Source organism: Pantherophis guttatus, chromosome 2 (assembly GCF_059756535.1).
Source record: "Pantherophis guttatus breed Tessera chromosome 2, ASM5975653v1, whole genome shotgun sequence".
Lineage (NCBI taxonomy): Eukaryota > Metazoa > Chordata > Lepidosauria > Squamata > Colubridae > Pantherophis > Pantherophis guttatus.
Genome location: NC_142064.1, coordinates 192,652,607 through 192,669,237, shown reverse-complemented (window position 1 = coordinate 192,669,237; position 16,631 = coordinate 192,652,607). Strand labels below are relative to the sequence as shown.

Below are 16,631 nucleotides of genomic sequence, written 5' to 3'. Positions count from 1 at the left end.
AAGAATCTAAAAAGAAATACCACTAAAAACTCTCTGTTGTGATATTTTAATATTTCTGAAAGGGTTTCAGTAAAGGAACAGTGCACATGTTTTTTTAAGCAAAAGGTTCGCAAAAGGTTCATATTGGCCATAGAACTGACAATTGACAGCCTATTCAAAATATTTTTTAAAAAGGATTTAAAATGAAAGATTTTAAATTAAATTTTAATTTTAAATTAAATATTGATCCATTACTTTTAAATAATCAACTATTACATTTTTTATCACAAATTCACCATGGTACTCAGACCCTCACCACTCATTCACATTTTTACTATCATGCATACCTAGCCTCACACGTGTGCATACAAATATTATTAATCAGATGGTCACCAAAATCAATAGCCGATAACATTGGTGGACATTGTCCTTCTATTAGACTTTGTAAGAATACATGAAGAGCAGAAGAAAAACTTAAAAGAATTTAGTTCAATATTTTTATGGATAAAAGAAAGAAAATATCAAGAGATTAACAGTTCTTCATTTTGTTAAGTAGGCTAGTATTGCATTATTTTATAAATTTAAGGCGTTTATGAAATTTATGAAAGACAGATGCAATAAATGGCAAGAAATGAAACATTATTTTGTGTTTAAAGTAATTACTTTATTAATAAATATACATCCAAATGATGACATAAGTACAGTTCATGAATACTACTCCATTCCCATACAGACAATTGCACATGAGTAGCTGAGGTTCATGGATGTAAGAACAAACACAGTTATCTAATCAGACTTTTTACACCAGAAGACAGGATGATGATATTAATGATTTTTTTCTAATAAAATAACCTGTCCATGGAAAAGCAAGTTGTGAAAGTGAAAATCTTAAAATAGCCTACAGTATTTAAATATATATTTTTTAAAAAATTGTTATGCTATCATAATTTTCAAGATGAAATTGATTACACATTGCAGAACTTAAATTTATCTATTTGGGAGAGGAGACCAAAAGGAAGGGCTTGTTCTAATATTTTCATTATAATAATGAACTATATTTAATATATGTATAATAAAAAGCATTTGAGTATAAGCAAGACTAGAAGCTTTGATTGCAAGTAACTGTAGTTAGTGAACTACATGATGTTGCACTGTATGTATAGTGATATAAAGTAGAATGACAACTTAGGGAATAATTGTAGAGTTCTCATTCTGAAAGTTTTTGCTTTTAAAATTCTTTTAATGCCCTGACTGTAATCCCTCCTGCCTCATTGGTCATGGAATTTCCCATCCCATATACATTACTTTTCTGGATTTCTTCTGAAACCAAAAAAAAATGTTTAATTTCTTTAAAAAATGGCCCATTGCAGAACAAAGCTCCTGATCAGTATTAAGTAACTTTAAAAAGTTATGAAACAAAAGTGATTCTTGATGTAGTAGACAAAGCTGTATTTAGAAAGTACTACTTATACAATAATTTTGAACATATCCAGTGCAAGACTTAAAAAATAGTAGTAAAGTTATTTGGTTCTATAGTTTATGTAAAGTTAGTTAGAAAGTAAACAGCATTTTTTCTGTCTTTTAAGTAGTATAGGTCCCTATTAATGCTTAATTATTTATCAAAAGATACAACAAATATCTATATTTAACCAAAAGAAAGATAAAGCACAACATGTAGATGTTTTGAGCAGTGTGAATACACATTAACAATCCTAGCTTATGTAGAGTACAATTTATAGAATATAAAATTATCATTTGCTTTACAAATCATGTATCAATACTATCGAAAGAAAGGACACTCTTCCTTCCCAGTAATAACAAAGCATAGGAATTAACATGCTGTTGCAGTGTTTATCATGACAAGAGATAGTGTACCAAAAAAAGCACAATGTATTCAGAAGATTATATACAGCAGTAGCAAAAATATTTGAATTTATCATTCAAACATCTCAAATCGCTGACTTCTGTTTTCTCTATAGCAAGGCCCTTATGAACTGCAGTAGAAGGTAAAATCAATTGGAATCAAGAAATGTCCAACAGCGCTCTCCTGGCCTGGTTAATAAATCCAATGAGTATATAACTACCCTTTCTGCCTATTTTAACTGTATTAGTCTTTTTAATGGATGTGTTTTCCATTTTATAGATGAGCATAAATTGCTTATGTTCTCAGCATATATTTTCTCAGAATACATAATTCATCACATTAGAACAATAATGCATCTGCCTTACCTCCCAATACACTGTTTGGCATCATCAAACAAACTCATTTGTGAGAAGTTAAAAAAAAAAGGGAGTATGAGAAAAACAGGAGGTAAGAAATACAGTTGATTAAAAATACACTTCTGGCATGAGATAAATTTGTATCTTGCCGTAAGAGTATGCCGTTTGTTTAGATTTTACATTCAGTTTCTTTCCAAGCAGCTTTTGGGAAGGGGGGGGGAGTGTAACAAAACAGACAGTACAATATATGTCCTGAGGGAGAATTAGCTCACATTAGCACTGTGTCAAAAGTTGCACCTCTGTGAAAAAAAGTAAAAAACTGATAATTCCAAAGTTTTTCAAGGAAACTTAGCTTGAGCAAAAATAAGACTAAACATTTAGTAGCAGTTTAGCTGCCTTAGTTTACATGACTAAAAAGCCTTCCAGTATTGTTGAGGTTCATGGTTGCCAGTGCATACAAAGTCCCCTCAAAGCAATTCAATACTCTGTTATAAAATATAGGATAAAGTCCAGCTCATTATGAGTTAGGCATCACTGGAACACCTGAAGGCTTGCTGCTTTTTTCCTGATAAAAAAGGCATGAAATGACACCCATTTCTTAAGTTGTCATTACTGGAATCAGAGCTGTCATCAAAACGTCAGCAGGCTACAACATTGATCTTACAAAGAAAAAATTCAATACTGTTAATTTTCACTTGTACGTAATGTGAAAGAGGTCTATTCCAAATGAAAGCTGTAAATATTTACAACCTCTCTCAAGTGAATCTGAAGATAAAACATTTTAAAAATTAACAAAATGTAAACTTAGTTTTGGAATAACAATTATGAAATCTATTTAATATTGAGTGTTTTCTGGTCAATTATAATGCAATTTGTGTAATACTGTAGATACAGTCTATCTTTTTCTGTCTTTCCCCCTTTTTCTCACACACATACATACATACGTACACACTCATATACAATCTTAAAAATAATAACACATACCCAGCTCAAAGCAGAACATTTATTTTAGGCGCACAAAAATCAGAAATTTTATTTATCATTCTGCACCTCCATGCATAGATATATTCCTAAAGTCTGTTATATATCTGGGTGTCTATAAACACATCAAATCACAACTTGCTTGTGCATCATCTGTATCATTTCCAATTATGAACCATGAAATGTCTTCCTTTGGTAAATATATGCTCACTTAGCTCCAGAAGTTTTGTATTGACAAAATTATTTTAAAAATGGGAAATCACATATCTGAAAAGTATAATTTTCAATTATACCATTTTTTTTTCTTTTTTAAAAAAGGCTGCCAGCTATGGAGATATTATAAAGTCATTTTGAACTTGTATGTTTTCTGGACAAATTTTGAAAAATACAGGGCAATTCTACAACTTTGCTTATGCTATGTATCAGTCAAATTAATTGGACTTATAAGGGAACAAAATCTCAGAGATAACCTTCATTGTGCCCATTAAATGCATATTTGATAGCACTTTTTAAGATTTATAAAAAATTCTGATATTTCATTATTTATAATTTGGTGTGTATAGTCTTAGGCTTTATAAACCGTAACTCAGTGTACAATAGTTAGCACTTCCAAGAGAGAGATACCATACTGTAATGGAAAAGTAGCACTTAGACTATAGATCAGGTGCTGCATACAAACTATTTCTTTAACAAAGTATTTGAATTACTTGTAAATGATAGCAGTTCAATGAATGGCTGCCTGGAATGATAACTTCCTAAAAATATAGCTTCAAAGTTTTGACATATCTACAAGTTCTGAGGTCCGTGTTAAATTCCAGCAATTGTGGAAAAAATTCATTTCTACTCATTCCTATTTAAAGAGGAAAGAAAAAAAGAATCATATACATTGCAAAATTTATAGAACTACTGTTACTTATAAGACAATCCTGAATGATTGGTTTCTATTAGTCTATTCTGATGTGTTTTAATCAAGTCTGTTGCAATTTTCAAAAATCAGGGAGCTGGAAATCTGCTATTTGAATTAACAGCTCCTCAACTAAAATGACTAGGCAATAATTTTTGTCGCTCATAATATTTGCAATTACTTTTTGAAAATACACAAGTGCATCACTGGGGATTCCACTTGTAAACAAAAAAACATTATATGGTTATGATATGCCATCTTTAAAAAAAAATAAGAAAGGAAGTTGTGAAAAAGTTACAAAAGAAGTGAAAAAACATGCCACAACTCAGATAATTTAAAAAGGATTACTGAAGAAATATTTATCGACCTATACATATTATTCAGTGGGTTGTTTGATTTTGCTACTTGTTTCACCAGTAGCATGTACTCCTCTGTTATGCACCACAGAGTAAGGAAAAGCTGCAGTGCTACAAGTATAACTTAGATTTGGAAGCCGTGATAGAGCTTTAATGCTGCCAGGAGGTCTCCCCGGGCTCACTTTGTAACCTGCAGCTTTAGTTGTGCCCAAGGGTCTACCTGGACTTGTCTTAAATCCAGCTGCTTTGGTGGTCCCGAGTGGTCTACCTGTGCTCGTTCTGTATCCCGCTGATTTTGTCGTCCCCGAAGGCCTTCCACGTTTTCCAGATCTGTTGAGATTTTTCTTTTTTTTAAGTTCATCTTTCGCCTCTAAATTTCTGCTACTTGTGGTCTGCAAATGTGGTTCATTTAATGCATCTTGTCTCTGGCATGGTATTGGCTTGTGCCCGACTGTGTGGCTATACTTGGTTTGCTGTGTGGAATATAAATCAAACTGATCGGTGGGTGTCCCATTGTCATCATTAAGGCAAGATGTTTTTCCAGTCCCGCAGAAAGGGGAGTTGCTACTGGCAACAGGATGCATCATTTTCTGTTAAAAAAAATGAAATAAAAGTTTAAAACCAAAATAACATTAAAAAAAAAAAACTTAAGTTTTGCATTAAATTGTGTTTATTGCCTTATAAATGCTTTCCAATGTTAAGGAGCTTCACATAGGACACAAAGCAGCCCAACACATTATTTAAAATAAAAACCATTTCAAATCATTGCCAGTGTATACTTGCAATTTGTATTTGTGTTCATTTCACATGTTTGTACTACATGAACTCAACCTTTTATATTGAAAATACTTTTAAATTCACAGCAAAATTCTCAATCAAAATAAGCTTCACAGATGCGAAGTTCTTTTCGGCACTATAAAATGCAAACAGTAATTCATAATCAAGCAATTGCTTCTTATGGACACTACTGGTAAATTATTATGTGATTCCTCTGAAATCCTGCCAAGGGCTTGGGTTCCTTTGTTAGTCAAATTTCTACAGTTTCCAGTGCTAAAAATTGAACGTTTGGAAGATGCCAGGTGAGAAGTACTGTTATAATATTGATCTTTACTAATATTATGGGGTTCTAACTTACACTTTGGTTAATCCTAGTCTGAAAATGGCAGGTAATTTTTTTTCAATTGTGAGCAGGGCTATTAACACTTTATATCAGCTAATCGTCAATCATATTTTTAAACAATCTGGAAGAGGAATCAGGATTACCTCAACACACAGAATGGCAGAAGCTTCAATTAAAACATCTCATATTGTAATTTAATTCAGGTAAATTAGCAAGATCCAAAAGTCTTGAATAATGATCAACACAATATTTTGAATAGTTCTAAACCTGAAGGATTTTTATGTGCAACTGAAGTGTACTGTTAAAATGAGCACTAGTTATTTACAAGTTTTGAAATAAATCCGAAAATACAAAAATTACATTTTATAATTATAAATTATATATGTATACAACAGGGTGGATTTGATTTAAATCGAGTCGATTTAAATCATTTAAATCACTAGTAAAAAGACTTGATTTAAATCGACTCGATTTAAATCATAATTTTTAAAGAGCAACTGTCATCTCTGCTACTCCTTTGACCTGCTGTTGACTCACCGATAGTCCCAGTGTTGCAGAATATACAGCCTTGTGCTACATAACTAAGCTCCATTTCATGCTGAATAAACTAATTATTTATGTATCTTAAATAGAAAACTATCTTACAATAGATTTTTACCCCCAAAGTTTTTTATTAAAATAAATTCAATAAAAATCAAAAAAATCTGATTTAAATAAAAAAATCCGATTTAAATAAAAAAAATCTGATTTTTTTGATTTTTTTAAAAAAACCATTGATTTTTATCCACCCTGGTATACAATAATTGAATCGTATGTGTTTATAATTATATGAAATACAATACAGGTAGTCTTCAACTTACAACCATTCATTTAGTGACCGTTCGAGGTTACAACAGTTACAACAATTAACAAATGCAGTGAGTAGCTTAATAATAGCTATGGCAAAAAGGGTGTAAAATGGGGCAAAGTTCACTTAACAACTGTTTTCTTAGCAAAGAAAATTCTGGGCTCATTTACGGTTATAATTCGAGGATTACCTATAATTATATTATACTTAGAAATAAAGGAATGTACTGACAGTAAGAACAGTAAGAATTATTAAGCAATGGAACAGCTTGCCTTCTGGAGTTTGTGGGTTCTTCGTCGCTGGAGGGTTTCAAGAAAAAAAATTGGGCAACCTTTTATCCAAGATGGTATGAGGACTCTTGCCTTGGGCAAGGAATTAAGACTTGAAGATCTCCAGGGTCCCTTCAAGCCGTATGATTCTATTTATACAAAATGCTGAACCAAAACCAAGCAAACCCCACCACTAGTCCGTAGAGATTCTTTGTCATCCAGGTCATGGTTGTCTCAAAGGTGCTTTTTCAGGAGACAACTGGACTGTCTTGTTTTTTTCTTTGAAGACATTTTGCTTCTCATCCAATTGCCTCCTGAAAAAGCACCTTTGGGACAACCATGACCTGGATGACTGAGAATTTCTACCGACTTTTAGCGATACAATTTGGGATGAATATCCTTTGAATAGTATGGGAGTAGGAATGGATTTCCAGAGAAAAATTGCAGACTACTCAGGTGACCCTGAGGACACAGATAAACCCCCAAGTGCTTCAACGACCCTCTAAATTTTAGAGTCTAAAAAAATGCAAATGATCAGCTGTCTGCAAGGAATATAATCCTTCCATTCCCCACCATCCAATCAGAGCCGAAGAAGCTTCTTGGATGAGAAGTGAAACGTCTTCAAAGATAAAACAAGAAAGTCCAGTGGCCTCCTGAAAAAGCACCTTTGGGAAAACCCCACCACTGTTTGGTTTAAACATTATGGCTTAATGCAATCTAACCCCAGATTTGCATCCAGTGATGACCTTCCACAGGCAGATTTTGAACTAGTAGAAACTTCTATTACAAGAACAAGGATGAAGGTTAATTTTTTTGCCACTTATTTCCGTTCCTTTCTTTTTCCATTATCAGAAATCTCAACCAAATCAAAAAGGGCAATAGCTGGATTTAAGTCTTAGCTTTTTTATTGTTCTGAAAATAATAATTCAATTACTGAATTATTGGGATAATCAATAATTACTGATTTTTTGAGATAGAAAACACTTCTATTTTCTGAACACAAAATTCTTTCATTTCTATCTTTCTCACCCACTAAAGCAAAGTGTTTTTCAACTTTGATGAATTTAAGATGTGTGGACTTCAACTTGCATGAATTTAAGATATGTGTTCAATTCCCCAGTCAGCATTCCAGGAGTTGAAATCCACACAACTCCAAGCGGCCAAGGTTGAAAAACACTTTGCTATATTGTAGTCTACTGGAAAGTTAAGGGAAACCAATAAAAAAGCAGACATTAGCACAACTGGTCTTAATTCCCTCGAACTTAATCATCTCTGATAAATGTAAACTGCATTTAAATATAAAATAGTCTAGTCATGGCTGCAAAGAAGCATTCATTGTGCCCACAAAGTGCCACCTAGAAAAGCTATTGTTTTCATTAATCTGTCTAGTGAATCAGGTTTGACTCCATCTAGAGATTAGTATCATCTGTCTACAATGCTACTTAAGGAAATTTGAGGAAAAAGATAATCCAGAGTTGCAAACTAAGATCTAGTCAGGACAGCCAGACATAATTCCCGCTGATTTGGATGGAGCTTACTCATATTTAATGGTATACAGTAGCAGCCTTAGTGATTATCAGAGTTCATGCAATATTAAGCAGGTTGCTATAATGCAAGTATTTATATCAGAGGCCGACAACCTCAACCCCCTAATTTTATTTTTTTTACAGCTGTCTCCACTACAGTTATTCAATTCAATAAACAAAAATTGATAGTATGATTTCCTGCCATACTAAATCAGAAAACACACAGAAAAACAATACTGGTATTGTTTTTCTGTGTGTTTTCTGATTTTGACTTACGGTCAAAATTGAGCCCAGAATTTATGTTGCTAAGTGAGAAATTTGTTAAGAGAGCTTTGTCCCATTTTATGACTTTTCTTGCCACATTTGTTAAGTGCATCACTGCAGTTGTTAAATTAGTAACACAGTTGTTAAGTGAATCTGGCTTCCCATTGATTTTACTTGTCAGAAGGTGGCAAAAGATGGTCACATGACCCTGCAACCCTATCATAAATACACACCAGATGTCAAGCATCTAGATGTAAATGACATGACCATGGGGATGCTACAATGGTCATAAGTGAAAAATGGTCACTTTTTCACTTATGAAAAGTGTTACAACAGCACTTTTTCAGTGCTGTTGTAACTTCGAACTGTCCCTAAACTGTTGTAAATCGAGGACTACCTATACTGTAATCAGTAGTGGTATTCAGCTGGTTCTATCCGGTTCGGGCGAACCTGTAGTGGCGGCAGCGGGAGGCTCTGCTCACCCACCCGGACATAATCACGTCCCATTTTTGACGCTCTGCGCATGAGTGGAAGATCTTGCGGAGGCGCGCGCACTCACATTTGCGAAACGGTAAGCAAAGGTAAGTGAATGCCACCCCTGACTGTAATCCCTGAAACAGATTTGGCAGAGGCAATATGCCAAAGATAACCCTAGTGGCCTATTCCTAAAATGGAAGATTCCAAATCCATTCATGAAAATTTGGCCCTACCCAGGGGTGAAATCCAGCAGGTTCTGACAGGTTCTGGAGAACCGGTAGCGGACATTTTGAGCAGTTCAGAGAACCGGTAGCAGAAATTTTGAGTAATTTGGAGAACCAGCAAATACCACCTCTGGCTGGCCCCAGAGTGGGGTGGGAATGGAGATTTTGCAGTATCCTCCCCCTACCACGCCCACCAAGCCACGCCCATAGAACCGGTAGTAAAAAAATTTGGATTTCACCACCGGCCCTACCTATTGCCAATTCTCAATTTTCCCTCCCTCAAGTTTAAAGAACACAGACAGCGATCCAATCCGTGTTGAGCAAGACTGATTTATACAAAGTACAGCTGGTAAGCATTTTGATAAGCATTCCCTATTTTATTTAGATAACAAATAAAAGCTCTTCTAAAATTATGCCTGATACAGTGCAATGTATTTACTCAAAAGAAAAGCAACTTTCTAAATTAAGACATCCATATACAATGGGAACATTCACACACACACACAAATCATCAGTCTCTATTATGAGGTTCTCAGAAATATTATAATCAACATCCTATTTTAAAGTTAAATATTTGGGAGAAAAAAGAATTTATTTTCCTTTCTAGTAAATACAATACAGCTGCATCATCTAAAAAAAACCCTCCTCTGCACTAAATGAAGATGGATTTTTTTTCTCTTTTATTGGAAAGCACTGGATCCAACAAATTTTCCTGTTGAAAGAAGAGATGAAAGCAATCTTGACTACTGTAATCCTTTCTGCTCCAGCAATTCATTATATTATCTATTAGGCTGTTCCAAAGAGACTGTTTTCCAGAACAGCTCTTCAGAAAATGCAGCAGAGATAGTTCTTGACTTAATAACTGGTCACTTAGCAATAGAATAGAATAGAGAATAGAATTTTTTATTGGCCAAGTGTGATTGGACACACAAGGAATTTGTCTTGGTGCATATGCTCTCAGTGTACATAAAAGAAAAGATATGTTCATCAAGAATCATAAGGTACAACACTTAATGATAGTCCTAGGGTACAAATGATACAAGCAACAAAATTGCTTCCATAAGTGGAAGGAGATGGGTGGTGGGAACAATGAGAAGATTAATAGTAGTGCAGACTTAGTAACTAGTTGACAGTGCTGAGGGAATTATTTGTTTAGCAGAGTGATGGCATTCGGGAAAAAACTGTTCTTGTGTCTAGTTGTTCTGGGGTGCAGTGCTCTATAGCGTCATTTTGAGGGTAGGATGCGAGGGGTATGTAAATACTTTCACAGCCCTCTTTTTGACTCGTGCAGTTACAGATCCTCAATGGAAGGCAGGTTGGTAGCAATGGTTTTTTCTGCAGTTCTAATTATCCTCTGAAGTCAATATCTGTCTTGTTAGGTTCTGCAACTGTTTAAAGTTACAAAGGCCTCCCCAAAAAAGTTTGTATGACCCAGATTTGAATTCTGACAGCCCCTCAGGGCACATGACTGCATTCTGGGCAGTTAGGAACTGGCCCTCATTTATGGTCGTTTGCAGTATCCCCACGGTCACATGACCATGATTTACGACATTTTTGCCAGAAACCAACATTTACTTCCAGTTTAGGTCAAAAAAATGCCAGTAGTGAACGAGTTCACTTAATGACCATGACATCCATTAATGAACATCACAAAAAAGGTTGTAAAATTGGACGCAGTTCCATGTTTAATGACCAGTACAAATTATCACAGTAATTGTAGGCTCAATTACAGTCATAAGTTGAAGACTACTTGTTCGCGGAAAAGAATCTACCTATTTCCTGTCCTGCAGAAGCAGAATTTAATTAAATCATAATCTGGATCCAAAATCCACCAGAATATACTCTTTTTTTTTTTTTTGCTCCAGAACTTTGTAAACTTGTGTTATAATCTGCCTTTTTTATAGTTTAGCAATGTGATTTCTAAAAACTATTTCCTAAAAAAGAAAGGATACAATATTCCCATCTTGCCTTAGAATATTCCTATGCTGACCCTTCTATATTTGTAGATTCATGACAAGGACAAAACACTATGGCAATACAGTAGAATTCTGAATTAGCATTAGGAAACTCACTAAATTGCTCTGGAACAATTACTATCTCTCCATCATTAATCTTCTCATTGTTCCCACCACCCATCTCCTTCCACTTATGACTGTAACTTTGTTGCTTGTATCCTTATGATTTATACTGATATTGCTCCTGATTGCTTATTTGTCCCCTATGATTATCATTAAGTGTTGTACCTTATGATTCTTGATGAACGTATCATTTCTTTTATGTACATTGAGAGAATATGAACCAAGACAAATTCCTTGTGTGTCCAATCACACTTGGCCAATAAATAATTCTATTCTATTCATACATACCTTACAAGATATGATGACGAAGCTAGAATGAGAGGAAGGAATATTAATTATACTTTGAAAACGGATTACAAATAAAACTAATAATGTTGTACATGTTTGTACATATGTTTCCATTAAATCACTAAAAGCTAAGCTTGACTCAAAAGAAAAAGGAGAATACAGTGTATCACAGAAGTGAGTACACTCCCTCACATTTTGTAAATATTTAAATAGATCTTTTCATATGACAACACTGAAGAAATGACACTTGGCTACAATGTAAAGTAGTGAGTATACAGCTTGTATAACAGTGTAAATGTGCTGTCCCCTCAAAATAATGCTACACACAGCCATTAATGTCTAAACTGCTGGCAACAAAAGTGAGTACACCCCTAAGTGATAATGTCCAAATGGGGCCCAAGTAGCCGTTTTCCCTCCCTGGGAAACTGACTCGTTAGTGGTACAAGGTCTCAGGTGTGAAGGGGAAGCAGGTGTGTTAAATTTGATATTATCACTCTCTCTCTCTCATACTGGTCACTGGAAGTTCAACATGGCACCTCATGGCAATGAACACTCTGAGGATCTGAAAAAATGAATTGTTGTTCTACATAAAGTAAATTCAAATTCAAATATTGTCAGTCCACAACATATGTACAATGAGATGGCCTAGGCTATGCCAAGACCCTGAAACTTGGCACAGTGGCCAAGACCATACAGCGGTTTAACAGGACAGGTTCCACTGAGAACAGGCCTTCCCATGGTCGACCGAAGAAGTTGAGTGCCCGTGTTCAGCGTCATATCCAGAGGTTGGCTTTGGGAAATAGACGTGAGTGCTGCCAGCATTGCTGCAGAGGTTGAAGGGGTGGAGGGTCAGCCTGTCAGTGCTCAGACCATAGCCACACGCTACATCAAATTGGTCTGCAGGGCTATCGTCCCAGAAGGAAGCTTCTTCTAAAGATGATGCACAAGAAAGCTTGCAAATGGTTTGCTGCAGACAAGAAGACTTAGGACATGGATTCCTGGAACCATGTCCTGTGGTCCGATGAGACCAAGATAAACTTATTTGGTTCAGATGGTGTCAAGCGTGTGTGGCGGCAACCAGGTGAGGAGTACAAAGCCAAGTGAGTCTTGCCTACAGTCAAGCATGGTGGTGGGAATGTCATGGTCTGGGGCTGCATGAGTGCTGCCGGCACTGGGGAGTTAGTTCATTGAGGGAACCATGAATGCCAACATGTACTATGACATACTGAAGCAGAGCATGATCCCCTCCCTTCGGAGACTGAGCCGCAGGGCAGTATTCCAACATGATAACAACCCCATAAACACCTCCAAAATAACCACTGCCTTGCTAAAGAAGCTGAGGGTAAAGCTGATGGACTGGCCAAGCATGTCCCCAGACCAAAACATTACTGAGCATCTGCGGAGCGTCCTGAAATGGAAGGTGGAGGTGTGCAAGGTCTCTAACATCCACCAGCTCTGTGATGTTGTCATGGAGGTGTGGAAGAGGACTCTAGTGTCAACCTGTGAAGCTATGATGAAGTCTATGCCCAAGAGGGAGTGCTGGAAAATAATGGTGGCCGCACAAAATATTGACACTTTGGGCCCCATTTGGACATTATCATTTAGGGATGTACTTACTTTTGTTGCCACCAGTTTAAACATGAATGGCTGTGTGTTGCGTTATTTTGAAGGGACAGCACATTTACACTGTTATATAAGCTGCAGATTCACTACTTTACTTTGTAGCCAAGTGTCATTTCTTCAGTGTTGTCACATGAAAAGATATACTTAAATGTTTACAAAATGCAAGGGGGTGTACTCACTTCTGTGATACACTGTATATACATTTATACCTTCTCTTTCTTCCATAATATACTTCAAGGGGAAGAATATAAGATTCTTAAATGTCTTCCATTTAGTCATCAATTAAATCTAGATCTGTTTAGCTATATCCCGAACCCTCAGACAATATCCTAGGACTTAGATGTAGTAAAACAGGGGCTGCAATATTTGCATTAAAAAAAAATCCAAGGATGGAGATCACTTTTTCCCAACAGCTATCTTGTGACCTAGTCTATGTTTTTTTTCCTAAAAAGGTTGATCTATCTATATATGTTTTTGATTTTTATCATTATACACCACCACCACAAGAACAAGGGTGTTAGAGATAAAATAGACCTGATGCACAGTGGAATTCATATTCTGCAGATGCTACTGTCTCTTTAATTCTACAGTGAACCTGAAAAAAAGTGAAAGAAAAAGAAAAAACAGAATTGTAAAGGAAGCAAAAAGCTACCTTGAAATTTTGAGTGTTCAGGAGGGGGAAATCTGCAGCCATATCTTGAACAGAAATAAGCAGGAGTTCATTCTTTTCGTAGTACAAAGCAATACACAGCCCCCTCAATTAAAAAAAACACAACAGATACAAATTTAATGGAAAAACAACAATATAATTCTCTACATATGGGACCTATTTCTGTAATATGCCCAGGGCTATAGACTAAATATTTAAAAACAAAGACTCAGACCACATGTATAATCAAGTACAGTAAAAGCGCAACCTAGATATGAGTCAAAGCTAGAGATATGTAAATAATAGGTTTTAATAAACATGTGCTGTGTTTATTAAAACCCTTAATTAGCAAGTTAATATTCATAACCTTATTCGTGCACTTAGAGAAATATATAAAATATAAATAAGGAGAGAAAAAATATGCAGCCGTTTGTAATAGGCAAATTAAATAGGGCATTTAAGAAAATGAAATAAATTTCCGAAAGATGCTGTGTATGAGAGCTGCAAGATATGCAGCTCCCATGGCTGCTAAATGCAAAAAGCAATAAGTAACACAAAGAACTACAGCAGTTCTCTTTCACTCACCACTGCCCCCCAAAGCACCGGAGTGTCAATGGCCTTCCTAAGATATTTACAGGGAATATTGCATTGGGATATGTGAGTGCCAGCATGTGCTACGGAGAGCATTTTATTATAATCTCGAGGGAAGAATAAATCAGGAAATGGGGGCACGGGACTTAATGAGTTTTTGCTACTATTCCACCAGATCAAAACCATCAGGACTCGCCATCTGCTTTATTCAAAGCAATTTACCCAATAAACAAGTTACCTTTTTGACTTGTTCTCTCGCCCTTCCCCCCTTTTTTTTTAGCTACTTCTAATTGAATAGTTAAAACGAGGGCTGGATGGCTCTCCCTCTGTTCCCAGACTCCACTTATCAAAAACGGGGTATAAGCGATCCCGACCAATTCCTCTAAAAACGCCCGATTCAAAATAAAGGCAAGTTATTCGAAGTGTTCCGAAGTACTCCAATGGTACTTTGTCTCCCGAACCTTTGTCGGAAGAACATAACGCCCCCAAAGGAAAGGGCAGCAAGTCGCTCCGGGGCCCGGAGGTGGGAGAAAGGGGTTGGGGGAGGGGGGGGCGCAAAACCGCCTCCCTCTCCAATGCAACGGGGCGCAAACAAGAGGCTCGAAAGCTATTCCAGACGGCGGATGTCGCGGTTCCTCCCTGGAGGTGGAAGATGGGAAGAGGGGTTCACGCTCCCGGCCCCAGAGGAGGAAAGCGTCTCGCTTCCTCCTCTTCCTCGGGTTCAGCGACAAATGGAAGGGTGGGCTTGTCCCGATCTCAGGAGCTGCGCCCGCGGAAGGGAGGCAAGCAGGCAGGCAGGCAACGCCGCTCGGCCCTTTCCCTTCTTTCTCTCGCACGGAGCCAACTGGGCGAGGCTCCATCTTGCTCGCCTATGCAAAGGAGCGGGCGGAGAGGCGACGCCAGGCCCGCGGGCGACTCCTACCTGTGGGATCCGGAGAGGGGTGACGCTGGGGAAGGGGGGGGGGAATCGCTTGGTCCGGGAACCGCGAGCTCAAGCAGGGTCGGAGCCGGTCCTTGCGGGGCGCTGCGGCCCCTCCCCGCCGCCGCTTTTCCTGCCTTCCTCCCAGGCGGGAAGACCGAGAGGGAAGGCGAGACGGAAAGATCCACGGGCAGGGAAGCGGGCCTGGCCGAGCCGAGCGGGCCAAGCAGCTGCAGGGAGCCGCGGCGGCAGCGTGCGCGCTCCGGGTCTGGGTCTCTGCGCCGCGGGAGCGAGCGGGCGGGCGGGCGAGGTGGGGGGAGGCTGAGTCGGGGGAGGAGCGGCGGCGGCGGCGGCTGCTCTGAGCGGAGGAAGGGAGCGGCAGGCGGACGCCTCCGAAAGAGGCCGCTGGCTGGGGCGGTCGCTGGAGGGAACAGCCGCCCGGAGAACCTGGCCTGGCGCGTTCCAGGGGCGACGCGACGCGGCGTCACATGTGTCTAGGAGGCAAAATGACGGAGCCGGGGAGCCGCCGAGTTGTGCCCTCCGCTTTTGGGGCGGGCTCGGGCTGCCCGGGGGCCTCAGCTGGCAGGCATCTCTGTGGGGTTACGGGCGAGCGAAATGCTGGGAGACGGGACCCGGGGGAGGGGAGTGGGGGGTCAGGTGGCTTCGAGGGCGAGGGGCCACAGTCTGTGTGACCTTCAGAGGCGGACTCCAGAAGCGCGGGGGGGGGTCACTCAGCGCCGCAGAATTTGATAAGGGCTAGAAGTGATAAGGGTTGGGGTGCAGGGCTGTAGCCTCAATTACTACCCGAAAAAACATAAAGCGAATTGACTTGTACGTCTAGGTGCTTCAGTATAATTATTTTCTTGTGTGTGTTTGCTAAAGGAAACCGCATATATGCATAAATCAGTGCTTAAATATCACCACATCCTGATGCATTTTTCGTTTATGTCTTAGGATTTATGAGCTGCCCTATGGCTAAAATCTCCCTGGGTGATGGATAATAAAAACACTAAATCAAATCTGAGTAAGCCATAACAAAGGCTGCAAAAGCCAAGGTATCAGATGAAAAGATAATTAAGAACACAGAAATTAAACTGCTTAATAGCAAAACAGAGCAGAAATATATGAAAAGGCGCACTGGTCTAATAAAAAAAAAATAAAAGACCTGCTGCCAGCAGAGTAGGCTTTAAGTGGATTTCTTTTGGAGAGAGACTTCATAGCAGAGAGACTACATTCTCCTCTCAGGTGACAACAATTTCAAGGCTTGGGTAGAATTGGAAAAAAACAGGAGAGAGATTTGTCTGCAGATTTTACCA

General features: G+C 38.1%; 1 protein-coding gene across 4 annotated transcripts; it reads right to left on the bottom strand.

Annotated features, from left to right (window-relative positions):
- Positions 1 to 621: 621 nt before the first annotated feature.
- On the bottom strand, positions 622 to 15,795 carry C2H5orf24 (chromosome 2 C5orf24 homolog). Of its 4 annotated transcripts, none has more exons than XM_034403812.2 (3): positions 14,391 to 15,795; positions 13,809 to 13,911; positions 622 to 5,030 (listed from the first exon to the last, which is right to left on the bottom strand). In XM_034403812.2, the coding sequence occupies exons 1-3, from the start codon at positions 14,474 to 14,476 to the stop codon at positions 4,461 to 4,463; spliced, it is 759 nt and encodes a 252-aa protein (XP_034259703.2). In that variant the 5' UTR covers positions 14,477 to 15,795; the 3' UTR covers positions 622 to 4,460. The 4 variants fall into 4 exon arrangements, with proteins under 4 accessions (XP_034259703.2, XP_034259708.2, XP_034259719.2 ...); XM_034403817.2 differs by having other exon boundaries at positions 15,319 to 15,669; XM_034403828.2 differs by having other exon boundaries at positions 13,809 to 13,852; positions 15,319 to 15,593.
- Positions 15,796 to 16,631: the final 836 nt, after the last annotated feature.